A 13,119-nucleotide genomic window follows, 5' to 3' on the forward strand; every position below is an offset into this window, starting at 1 on the left:
TTGGATCAACGATCCTCTTACATACATATGTGTCATAAGGTTAAAGAGCAATCGCGGACAAAGTAACTACAGTCCAATTTTCCACGCGTTTCTCCCGTGTTAATTACCGTTGCGCTAGTTAACTTTGAGAGTTTAGAAAGTTCTCTGCCAACAAGAACGCGCTAATGTCCCAGCATTTAGCGATGTTACGTAAAAGGGAAAAATAGTGCATCTACGACTCTAATTGTCTCTAATTGGATAGGATCGATTCGCACAATTTATATTATTAATTCCAGTTACATTTGTCGAACCAGGTCGACTTTAGTCTCGCCTGTCGGATACCATATTTCAAACGAAGATATATATACTTACTATTGGAGGGCGTGCCAGGAGAATGAATCTGCTGCTGATACTGCTGATGTTGTTGCGCGTACAGCGGAATCGGAATAGGTGCTGGCGAGGATCCTTTGGTATAGCCAACAGGTCCAGCTGGCCTCTGATATAATTGAGGAGCCCCATAAACTTCCTCGTAGTCACCGTTCCCTCTGGCGGATCTCGGTTTAGCCGCGCTACGGCCGTACGTGTCGGGCGTACGCCTTTCCGTTTGCACCTGCCCGTACCCGTAATTCAAGCCCGATTTATCCGTTCTGAGGCTCTGCTGCGACGGTTGATTCATCCTCGTCCCGTAGATCATGCTGCCTCTGTCGTAGTCCGACATCGGGCTCTTGCTGGTCACCGTAACGTCCGGCGATACCGGTGATTTCCGGTAGTCCGGATCCGGCGACGGAGTCGAATACTCTGTCGATCCGTCGGTCAGTCTTCTAGGTTTGGGTGGGGCGTTCGCGTAGATCGGTTGACCGAATTTTCGGGCCATGGGCTGCACAGTTTGCACGTTGCTGGCTGTCAAGTGCGACTGGGACTGCGGCTGCTGGACAACGTGCTTGTTATGATGGAGCTGATGAGTTTGATTGGTACTCTGATGGGACAAATGCTGATGAAGCAACGCTTGATGTTGGTGGGAGTGAACCTGCTGCAGCTGCTGAGAGGAGGGTATCAGCTGACCGTACTGTTGCTGTTGCTGATGTTGGTGCTGCGACGTGCTAGGTTGACCGTACGGGGTTTGCTGTTGAATCCAGCCGTTTACCATTGGCTGAACTTCGTTCGCGTTGTTGTTACCGGCGTTGGTGATGGTGTTATTGTTGTTATTGCCGTTGTTGTTTCCGTTGTTGGTGTTGCTGTTGCTGTTGCTGCCACTGAGATTGGGGAAAGAAGCGGTGTTCACGCTGTTCGGGCTAGAGTTGTTGTTGGAAGCGTGGCTCGGATCGTCCCGCGATTGGAAACCGTGAAATCCAGAGTCGCTATCGTCCGCACTCTGATTCAGAATCGAGGAAATCGAGGAGACGCTCGGCCGTGCGCTCCGCTCGCCGTCCGGCTGGCCTGCTATCTCGATTACCACCGCTGCTTCGCCGGCTCCGCTGAAGCATATTTCATTTGTTCGACATAGTTCCTTCTAACCTTCTAAACGGGACCATCGCATCCACGAATCGACCAACGATAAGCAATTTCAATAATTTCGTAAAACTAATCGCAAAAGAGAATCGTTCAATTCGTTCGAGGAACGGCGAATCAAAGCGTTCCAATTCAACCGTACAGTACACGAAAACGTTTGAGCAACGAAGCGCGCGTAATCTCGCGACAAGCGAGCGACGCGAAGAGATGCGCGGATAAACGTTTAATTCGAAAAACCAGCGTGCAAACAAAGATCGGTGAATCCTAATTTCGAGCAGAGTTTCGTCACGTTTGTCGAGTCGTGGAGTCTGAAAACGCGGAAATCCAGCGTCATCGTCGGAAACCTTCGCAGTCTGTCAGAAAATTCCTAGTACCCAGCTGGCAAACGAATACGACCGTCCTGTAGTTTTTTTAACCGAGAAACGACAAATTCCCGGCTGTTTATTCTCAGCCGACTTTGAAAAAGCAAACGAACGGACGAGTTGCACCGCGATCGAAACGAGAAGTTGCGTCTGAGTGTTCGCGATACTTTCGAATAGTTCTATGAGCAGCAGTTCTATGGGTAGCTCGTTGGAATCTCTGGTTCGGTAGAAACAAAGCGAATTTCCCCTTGACAATTAGTTCGATTATTTATCTTCGTTCGTGTTCTTTAGTTGCGCAACGAATGGCTCGATTACGAGTCGCATTCTTATAGTCGAAGAAAGTTTTCTTTGGAATTGAATTCCGGGTGCAAAAAGTTATGCTATTCGGGAGAATTTGTTTCGTTAGTTTGTTTGGGAACGCGTGTTTGCCGAACAAATAACGGAATAAACGCAGAGATATTTCATAATCGCGGCGGTGAATGATCGCGCTGCTTAAACTATCAAGTATTTGTTTTCAGATGAACGGGCTAGGATTTTCGTACGTGCCTGCGTATATCAGTTACACGATTCAAGATATTACGTAACACGATCGTTGGCATCGATCAGCGAACAAGTTGCAAGGCGTGTTGAAAACGACGAGCGAAAACGAAAAGTGTGAATTGAAAACGGCGAGCAGGATTTGCCGGAAACCAAATTTGCCATTATTAGGTTCGGGAATCTTTTCGTTCTCCAAGGATAAATACGAAAACCGCGGTAGATACAACTTCGAGAGCTCGCTGTACTGGAAGAGGCGGAATACGCGAAATAAGAAATAAACGAGACCGTAAGGAAACGATGGCGATGCGAAATAAATGATTTTACATGAAATAACGAGTCTAACGATGCTGCTTCCCGTTGTGAAAGGCAACTTACTTCTCGATTAATCAAATTCTCATCGAATTCGATGGTATTATTTGCGACTAGCATCGACACCGGCCATCGAACCAACCATCGAGCCAATGCAACGTATGAAACCTATCGGCCGAGCATGCGACGCGAAATAACGCGCCAGCTCGAAAATTTGCAATCGTTTGAAATTGTTTGGAATACCGAAGTGGTAGTTTATATTGGCCGGTAAAAGGTTACGCGCGATGAAAGTTATTGCATGGCAGAAGCGACAGTTCGTTCGATTCTCCTTTTATCGCTCTTTTTACGGGTTCGTTCTCTGAAATTTCCAACGAGAAAATTTACGACCGTAGATTTTCAATATTTCTTTATGCTTTTGCATTTTGTGTCCTTTATTTTCTTCTCTTTCCTTCGATACGAAGCGAATAAAGTCAGATTGCTGTAAACGAGGAAAAGGTAGATACTCACGGACTTGGGTCCTGAAGAAGAGTCGCCAAGGTTAACGCGTTCACCCACTGATTCATGCTTTCGCGACTGTCCGCTGCAAAGTGATAAGTCCTCATATTCGCGTGTTCGGCTTTGAACGCAAACTTTCTATTAACTTTGTCCTCGGGCTTGCACACGGTAACTCTGTACGACGGCAACAATATCGAGCCCAACAATTTTTCCTCTTCCGGACCTGAAATTTGTTCGTTATCAATGTCTAATTTGTCGTTATTGGTAAACAATAGATCATTTTTTCAATATGGAACGAGTTTTGATTCGAGAGAAGATAGTACGCTTCGATTTCGTCATATTTTCCAGTCAAATGGAATCCAGACTGCGGCATAAGGAATAGGGATCGAATCGGTCTTCCAGCTTCTCTGAATTTCAACAAAATTTCAAAAAAAAAACCGTATATTCGATAGACAAAACCGTGCACTCTCGAATAGCAGTAATTTTTAGCGTTTCTTGACGTAAGAGGAACAATATTTTTATAGCAGAATAAATGGAAAGCCTGTACCTTCGTAAAACACGATCGCTCTGTAATCGTTTTGCAATAGTGTCTGTCACGCTTATTTAATAATTCCTAGCGGAATGGAACAAAAGATGAAACTTTATCGTTGAATGGACGCACAAAACCTTCTAAAAGTTTAGCTAAGTACTCTGTAACGTTAGGATTAAACGATCTGAAGAAGTTCATGCCGTCTGGCTCGATTCGTTTCGCGCCAAACCAGTCAAAGGGGTAGGCGGGAAAAGAAATTTACGTCGAAAGCTAGGAAAAAGTCGAGGCAAAAGGGTCGACTACGTTCTCGTTTATTAACGAGAAATATTCATCCGAGTTCCTCGTAGCCGCGTTCTGTGAAAGGAGATTCGAGGGCGAAAGGGTCGCACGAGTGCCGCGAACAACCCTCCTAGAAACGAATCGCGAGACGACTTTCGCATTTGCGTCGAGATGGACGCGAGAGGTTCGCGTGCCGTTCGACTTTGAGAAAAGATTACGAATGTGAGTACAGATGCAGCATATGCAAAGCTACAATATTTCATTATTATTTCAATCTATATTTAACTGCATACTTGTTTCAAAATTGGTAGCTACTTCGTACGCAAGTAAGTCTTTGTCTAAAATTGTCAATGACTAGCGAAACCAATCGTTAAAAAACTAAAAACGTTAAAAGTACTATGATTTCCATCGAATGATGAAAAAGCTCTCAATCCGACATCGATCAGAAAAATCGTGGCAAGCGCTCGGTAATGCCCGATGACATGGACAAATGCGACAGGAAATCATTTTACAGGCTGACAAATCGAAAGGTTCGATTCGAATGCATCCGAAAGCCCTAACGCGCCATTGACACGCGTTAGCCCAGCCGGGAGTTGCGCTCACCCTTCCTGCCTGTGTCGACATAAATCACACGTTGAACCGCGGACAGAGGAAAAGGAACGAGATAAAAAGTGTTATAAATTTCGGCGCGAGTATCATAACGGACGTCTGGAAAAGGAAGAAAGAGCCATCGTCCGAGCCAGAAATTTTCGAGAATACACGCGAATCGTTAACCGTAATCGTCGAGTGTCGTGCAATTTATTTTCCAAGGAAAATTGTAGCTGTCGCGTCGTTAAATCGACAGGCGAGGTTCGTCCGAGCCTACGCAACTTGATATGGAACTTATTGTCAAACTCTTAGGCTTGTCGTTTCGATTCGAGAGAATCGTCTTCCGCCTAGAAAGAGGAGATCTTTTAACAAATAAATAAATAAATTAGCCGGGAGGAAAGCGACGCGATAAGAAGCATAATAAAGCTCGTTGTATCTGATACGTTGTCAACAAAAGTGACAGGCGACGAAGGTAATAACAGGGAACGAGATTAATAGTTTCCATTCCAGGAACCACGTGATAACCGCGTGTAAGAATTTAAATCCGCAGTAAACGAGTTCACGTCTATGTAGGTGAAGCAAAACGCAATGGTAAATTAATTTATACCGGTGGAATAATGACCCAGACGCGCATTGTTTCCATTATGCGTCCATCATAGAATATCGCCTTAATTAAGAACGGTGTGCGGGGCAACGTGAATACCGGCTTGATTTCATTCGACGAAAGAAAGGAATCGCGCGACGAAAAATTACGATCATTTACGGTTGAAACGCAAACAAGAGAATGTGAGTTTCCACAAACGAAGCTCAAATGCGAGGCGAATTTGAATTACCAAACGATATTAACAGAACGGTAGTAAAGAGAAACTAGCACTAAATATCGAACCTAATTTCAATCTATATTTCCATATACAATGAAATTTTCGTTTTTATTTGACCCGATACCAGAAATTTGTCTTCACATTTTTGATCCTGTTCTGGTGTAACAATATCGGAACAGAATCGCTGGAATTTCCAATCAAATTTCATTCGTTTAGAATATCGATAAGTATCGTATTATGGAAAAGAGTAGGTTCGTAAAGTGGGCTAATAACGACATTCTACGGTTACATTGCATATCTGGAAATCTATATAACAAAAGCGTTCAAAAATATTTTTTGTATTCAAAAGAGAAAAAGGATTTTATCGAGCAAAAACCTTTTTTCCACTTTTTATTATATTTTATGTATGTATCTCTACTATCCAGGAAGATCTGAAAAAAATACAACGTGAAGCTTTAACGAAGTTTCAACTGTTCTTCTGTGATACGTTAATGATCGCAGATTCGAACAAAGTTTTTGAATGTAAGAGGAAGATCGAAGGAGACGTATAAAAATTCTTTGTCACAATGTTTTCTAGGTTATACTTTAAAGAAAAATTGCGGTGCTTTTAAAGAGATAAAAGTAACATTTTACGAATTTAATTATCGTTAATCGCTGACGAGAATCTAATAAATACGACATAGTTCGACGATACGCAGATACGTCAAATAATTTTCAAACTTCTACTACAAATACTGTTCACGTTCTGTAAGGCACGGTTCTCCAAAAATATTCTCACATCGATCTACCGATCTTTCGGAAATTGTATCTCGCGGGGATAGGAAATATTTTACAACGTCGAGAGGTAGAAACTGCGCAATCTCGCGAGAACAGTTAGGAAAAGTATGTAAGTACGAAACTGGCGAACTCGTGCAATTAGCGTTCCGGAAGAAACAATCTGAAGGCAAAGAGGTAAGATTGAGAAGAGGAAATAGCAATCGGATGAACGGAAATTGGTGGAGCGAACGCTGTGTGAGTGGAAACAACGCTGAAAAACAAAGGAGAAAGCTGGAAAGTTGAAGCTGTGCCAACTCCCCTGCGCGTGACACATAAAGGGAAAGGAAAATTGTTAAATTCATATGGATCCCCTCGGCGAAACGTTAATTGCGCGTATAGTCGCGGTGATGTTGAAAACGAAGAAAAGAAAGAACGGGATAAAGTTTAACAAGAGGAAGAAGATATTACGTCCGGACGCGAATCTACTTGCATTATGCGTTTATCTGCTGCTGTCCGACTAGTGACTAACTCGTACTACTTCTCGCGTCACATATAAACGAGAGATAGCAGAATTACTATGTTCCTACTTTGGAACTGAAGTTCGTAGAAAAGAGATTAAAAATTTTTTAGAGAAAGAACGTGTTGCTTAAAAATTTAGTCGAAACTCCATGGACAGAAACAAACGAAAGATAGTTCGGGAGATTTACAACGAAAATTAACTGAACGCGAAGAACGTAGACACTGCTTCCGAAAAGAGAGATTTTTCCTCGTTCATATTTACTATTACGACTAAATAAAACTTGAAAAAGAGAGAGAAAGGAGGAACAAAAGGGAAAAAGCAGCGGGTATTCTCAATGAAACCACTAGAATTACGAGTCGCGTGTTTCGCGTTGGGAATTGTGTCTTGCTTCGTTGCAAAGACAAAACGAAGGGAAAAAGAAAAAGAAAGAAAAAGGCTAAAGGGTAAAAGATGGGAAAGGTTTTTCGGTGGAAAGAACGCGACACGTAATTCCAGAGGGAGGAAAACGTGGGAAGTCTGACCTTTGTAATAAAAGAGGCAGTACTCGGAGAGGACGAACCACCGTTTCTTCCAAAGCATCAGCCCCTCGGAGCCCTGTTTGTGTAGCCATCCCTGAAGGGCGACGGGAGCGGAGAGTGGCCTCTTCGCGGCGGGCGATCGTAAACCTTGGGAGCCGCTTCGTCTGCGAACCCCCGACACGGATGCGGCCACCCCCGAGCCATCGTTCTTGCTACGTACCTGGACAGGTACGGGGAGCGGCGCCGCCTGGACAACCTGCAATCATTTTAGTTTCGTTTATGCCACTTGTCTCTCCGTCGAGTCCACGCTGCATCTATAGTCCGTTCGTACGTACGTGTTGCTTTTTCCACCGAGTCTATGGTTTTCGATCGATTCGACGCGTATTGGTTAAGTTGAAAGCAGATTGTTGAAAGTAAGAGTTTGCCATGCAAATAGCGGTGCGTGACACGAGCTTAAGAGTAATCTTTCTACACAGTACGATGATAATAACAGTGCCAAGCGTGTCATTCTACAGCGAGTGGAAAATCGCGACGATGTTTAAGATCAAGAAAATTGAAACTTTCAGACAGTCAAATTTTTGTAGATTAGAAATCACGCGCGCATTACACGACGATAAAGCATGTAGCAGCTGACACGGTAATTTAACCCGTGTCGCGGCAAGCCCACCGCGGATAATAGAAATATTTATCATGCTAATGCCGTGTGATAAATTTCGATCTAATTTACATAATTACCAGCTACCGGAAATTTGGATAATTGCAGGCGATTATCATTTTCGTTTTCGTTCATTTCGCGCGTCACAAAATATCTAGCCAAGATCGCAATTGGTCGACTAAGTAGAACTGCTTTCTAAACTGCAACCGCGTCATTGTCGATTGAGCTTTACACGCCACAGGTCATCGGCAAACTGACAGCGGTTAGTGACCGATCTTCGTTTTTGATATTTACGTAACTCGTACCCTGTTGAACTGGTCGCCACTTTTAAGAAAACTCTACATCTGGTCTTTAGTTTTCTCAAGCACCGAAGCCATCGACAGCGCATAGACGAAAGACTGCGTCGAAGGCAAACCATAAACGGTACACGTGCAACGTTGGCTTCAGGGTTTCTCAGTCTTAGGGTAACGCAGCTAGTGTCACGTAATTTTAAGTGATAACCAATTAATTCAATAAAATGACTGCCTTTTTTGGTAGCACAGTTAAGTTTTTCGTACAAAAAGATTACAAGAACTGTCGCGGACCCGTCTCGTACCATCAAGGAGGAAAGCTCGGTGTGGGTGTGCCCTTTTGAACTAAGAACGCGGATTCGTCGTTCACGCTTTTCGGTAGAAAAGTGAGGGTAACGATCCGCGATGATGCCCATTGGTTAATAAATGAAACTGTAAAGACAAAGAAAACCAGATGTGGCTCATGAGCACCCTTGTTCATGGGAAAAGCCTGCTATTTCGCTAGGCACCCGCTTTCTCCGTAATTGGTAAGAGCATAAAAAAAACATAAGGACCATCCGTTTTTTTCTTTTTTTTATTTTATTTTGGTTTTTTACAATTTGTCCTTATGGGCATTTGGTAAAGTGTTATATCTTATTGGTGAACAAAAAAAAAATAAAATAAAAATAAATATAGCATGTGGGTGGCTACCCCCAGCGGGGTGCCAGCTTCGTTTTTTCTAAGTTATATCTTTTATGAGTAGAACCATCCGTAAACCGAAAATACTTATGTGAATAGAAATGAAACTAAACAGACTCGGTTTCTGGTATCTCCTTAGGTTTGTTGCGGGTCAGTGTAACAATGTGTAGGTCTTGTTGCCCAGACCGTGAGGAACCTCGCAAGGACCATCGCGTTTGGCGTAACACGTGGCAACCAGAATTCGATCCGTGACACTAGCGTGCGTCCGAACCAGCTGGCGGCTGAAACGTGCAACACAACAAACATCGCAAGAAGACTGAAAAGGAAACACCCAATAGACCTCATAAAAGATATAACTTAGAAAACACGAAGCTGGCACCCCGCTGGGGGTAGCCACCCACATGCTATATTTATTTTATTTTATTTTTTTTATTTACCAATGAGATATAACACTTTACCAAATGTCCTTCAGGACAAATTGTAAAAACCAAAATAAAAAAAAAAAAAAAAAACTAGCGTGCGGATCTGAATCAGCTCATATTATATTCCGAACTTTGTACTTGCACTTTAGTATTCAAAATATATATTTTCCACCTTACAATTTATCCATGCGTTCCTTCGTATTCACATACATCTAATAACCTCACATACCCAAATCTCACCTTTCGTTCGATTCTGCCCGAGATAGCGGTTAATATCTAAATTTAATTTTTCTGTCATGTTTCGAAACCTCCTTTGTTCGAAATTTCTCCACGGAAATCGATTTTCGTGTCTGATCTTCCTGACTGAAAGGAGGTTTTTATTATCGCTTCGATATACGATGACTACTTTAGCCGCTGTACTTTAACAACTTTGATTTCTCATGAGATATGAGATAAACAAACAGTTTACGTAATACACAGGGAAATGAAAAATCGACTACGCGGCAGAAATGTTTCGATGAAACGTTCCCGTCATGCATTGACCGATGAAATTTGATAAAACCAGTGGATGGAGAAGCGGAGAACTATCGAAATGGTCAGTTTTGAGAGAGTAACTTCGTTTATACCGGTCAGTCGGCAAGGTAGCACGTCGTGCAGCGCCATGTCGCTTCCTAAGCGACAGATTTTTCGGCAGCCGCTTTTCCGCTTCCTGTCTGATCGAGTTAGCGCGAAAATTCCGTCCATCCTATGGAAAATTTATCAACTAGCCGCAAAATCTCACGTTCGTCGGAAATAAAGCGAAGTCGTAGTATTATTTAAACTACGCTCGACGACGCAAGAAACAGGAAGCAGAACGTAGAACGTACGTTTTTTAATCGAATAGTCTGTTCAAGACCAAATACAAGGAGAAACAACCAAGGTACGATGAAATAATACTCGATAATTAATAGTACTTAATAAATATATTTAATTAACAGTCAAATAGAATCGTGCCAAATTTTTTGCCAAATACGACGGGCAGTAAGCGAACGTGCAAAAGTCAGCAAACGAGCAGCGGGTTTCGACCTTTTGATTTTCATGGGAAAACCGGAGTGGTTATCGAGCTTAAGGTGAAGGCGAAACTGGGCGCGTACCTAATCGTCTCTTCGGCCTTTATAGGCCATAGACCAGCTTTCCGAGAAACAGTTGTTTCCGCCGGAACATCCTCCTCGAGCTTTTTCGGTCTACCTAGCTGCTGAACCCTACGGAAGCTTTTTCATCGTTTTGCTCGAATGAAGGACAACGACAACGTATCTCCTCGACCAACTTGCTCGAGTTGCCGGAAGTCGATCTAATTGCTGAACGTTTGGCGCTATAGCTGACAACTGCTGCTGCCGGCACGTGCCAATTTTATTCGGAAAAGACCTGGTTCTCGTAATTTCTCCTGATGCTAATAATAACGCGAAGAAATGTCGAGTACACGAATTAATTTAACCAATTTATGTTAAAAAGGAAGAAGATGGGAAACGTCATCGTGTCGTGAATGTTTGCATTGGGCAAGCGATCATTATCGAAGCAGCTTTCTTCCGAATCCTGCCATTTCTACCGCATGTATAGTGTACAAGCTGAATTGGCTTCCATAATTTGGCGATAACGAGATAATAACAGTCATCGAATCGTCTTGTATATGACCTATGGCTGTTATACGCCGACTAAACGAGGATGAATATTCATCGTGAGATTAGAATGGTTCACGCACGAAGGTGTCTCATAGTTCGTATCGACGCACATACGCTGAATCGCAGGAACTCGCGTCTCATCAGTCGATAGCCAGAATCACTTATTATTGGAATGTTCTTTTGAAGTCCTTCTTTCAAATTCTAACTTTTTGTGCGAAGAGAGTTCTAAGAAAATAATAAACCACGATAAAACGTTAAAATAGTCTTTCTCGCTAGTTGCAGAATATTTGCTTCGTCGTTTCTTTTCTTTCAAACGCATCTACGTGCTCGGATAGCATAATAGTTGCAAACTTTTGTCTAGCGGTACATCCCATCCCAGATTTGAAAATTCAGAGCTTCTGCGAGCAAAACAAACAGTTGTCTTCGCGCTTCGTGGTTTCCCGGGATGCGCCTCAAACGCGGGCGAAACAAGGGTGACTCTTCTTTTCCAAGAAAGAGGGAGAGATTGTCGCGTCGGCAACTTCAGGATCGCGCGACTCCAAGCGATTCGTAGACCGAACAAACCGAGAAACTTTCTTCCACGGGAGCAGCGTCGACGACAAACCTGAAATTCGACCAAGTAGTTCTTTGAATCGCAGGCTTAAAGAGATGGCAATTCAAAAAATTACTCGGCTAAATTTCTACCTGGCTGCCGAATCGACGAATCGTCCGTCAACGCGGTTCGAAGCGAGAAGCGAGTTTGAAACTTCATCGACCGCTAGTGGATCGAGGCGGAGAAGTTTCTTTCGCGAAAAAGGGGAAGAAAGTAGTTCGATGTGACTTTCTTTTGCCGCGGCTGCCTAGCGTAAATGAGGAGAGAACGACGCTTGGAGCGGTTTATGGCGGGTCAAAATTGCTACTGCGTTTTGCGTTCGTCCGTCGCTGCTTTTCTACGACTCAAGATGGCAATATCCTGTGGAGAAACGTAACGAGCTGTCACGCACCATTTTAGCGAAGCTTCCAGAACAAATGGAGGAGAGAAGATAGGTATATTTGGTTCACCGTTCGTCACTTTCGTGGAAGTCGATAAACGATAGTACATGGAAAAATAATAAACGAAATAACGATGAATTTACGGTCGTAGAAGGATCTTGCCGTGTTCGGTGGCTGGGTTGGTGCTATCTCTCGTATATTCGATCTCGTTTTAGTCATTAACGAGCCCAAATTATTAGTTGACAAGTTCGCGATATCACGACTTCTCCAAGACAAAGGTCTTTGAACCTACCATTTCTTATCCGAGGATTAATCTGATCGTTGCATTAGAACTCGCGGAACTGTGCGGACACGAATAATTGAGCTGATTAAATCGCAGCGACTAGCAGTTTATCAAAGAGCACCGCGAGACGGTAATTAGAGAAGCAAACGATGTAACTGGAAACGTTTAAAGTTGCCGGTTAATTCAGTGAGATTTCTGCATTAGACTGGGCCGCTTATCGCGTCGATTTAATCGCGTTAACTTCAAACGACATCGTTAACTCTGCCAAGGAGTTCGGTATCGTATCGTACAGCATGAAGAAGGAAGAAACCTTTACAACTACCATAAACCCCTATGACACGTATCGATTTCTCCAACTTGAACGAAAGTATGCGACTCCCTCAGAGACGCTCTCAACTTGCACCATCTTCTCTACCGGTTGTCTTCATCTTGCCCGACAGTTTGTTCGAAACGCCAGTTAATAGGATTCTTAACGCTTTTCTCCTAACTCGTGTACGCACCGTTTGGCGTTATTAATGACAATCAAAGATCGTATCTTACGATCCTTGGATCGATCAAAGAAAAAGGCACGCGAAGTTACGTTTTATGGCCATAATTTCAGAAAGCTGTATCGTTCGAACCTTTTTGCTGTCCATTCCGGACGTCGAGCTGGTCACCGGCTGGTCGAACCTGAAACAATAAAAAATATCGGTCACATAAAAACGTTCCTTAACGTCTCAAGAGTGAATTATCGTTTTAAACAGAATTAGCGATCTCTCGTATAAGATAATTCGCTGTTAAAACCTAAAATACCGAAAAATTTCAACGTTCAGAACGATAAGTACACGGAGACACGTCGCTCGCGGTCGCCGACAATTTTTCCGGGACAGTTTGCTCGACTGAAAGTTTTCAGATGCGAGAGCTTTTCGGTAATGGGTGTTCAAGTTTCGCGAGTTCTTTCGCGGAAGTCGAGTATGTAC

General features: G+C 43.2%; 1 protein-coding gene across 9 annotated transcripts in view; it reads right to left on the reverse strand.

The window, feature by feature from the left end:
• Nucleotides 1-13,119, reverse strand: part of LOC132911680 (uncharacterized) — a 184,934-nt gene that overhangs the window by 59,873 nt on the left and 111,942 nt on the right. For all 9 annotated transcript variants that reach the window (XR_009659062.1, XM_060968510.1, XM_060968521.1 and 6 more), the window contains 4 exons: nucleotides 12,781-12,829; nucleotides 7,206-7,458; nucleotides 3,204-3,414; nucleotides 352-1,454 (listed from right to left, as the gene is read on the reverse strand). Coding sequence is in view for 8 of the 9 variants with exons in the window: in XM_060968489.1 (XP_060824472.1) it covers nucleotides 352-1,454; nucleotides 3,204-3,414; nucleotides 7,206-7,458; nucleotides 12,781-12,829 (1,616 nt within the window). In the remaining variant the exon portion in view is untranslated. The remainder of the gene's footprint in view (nucleotides 1-351; nucleotides 1,455-3,203; nucleotides 3,415-7,205; nucleotides 7,459-12,780; nucleotides 12,830-13,119) is intronic.

This window comes from Bombus pascuorum, chromosome 1 (genome assembly GCF_905332965.1).
Source record: "Bombus pascuorum chromosome 1, iyBomPasc1.1, whole genome shotgun sequence".
Taxonomy (NCBI): domain Eukaryota; kingdom Metazoa; phylum Arthropoda; class Insecta; order Hymenoptera; family Apidae; genus Bombus; species Bombus pascuorum.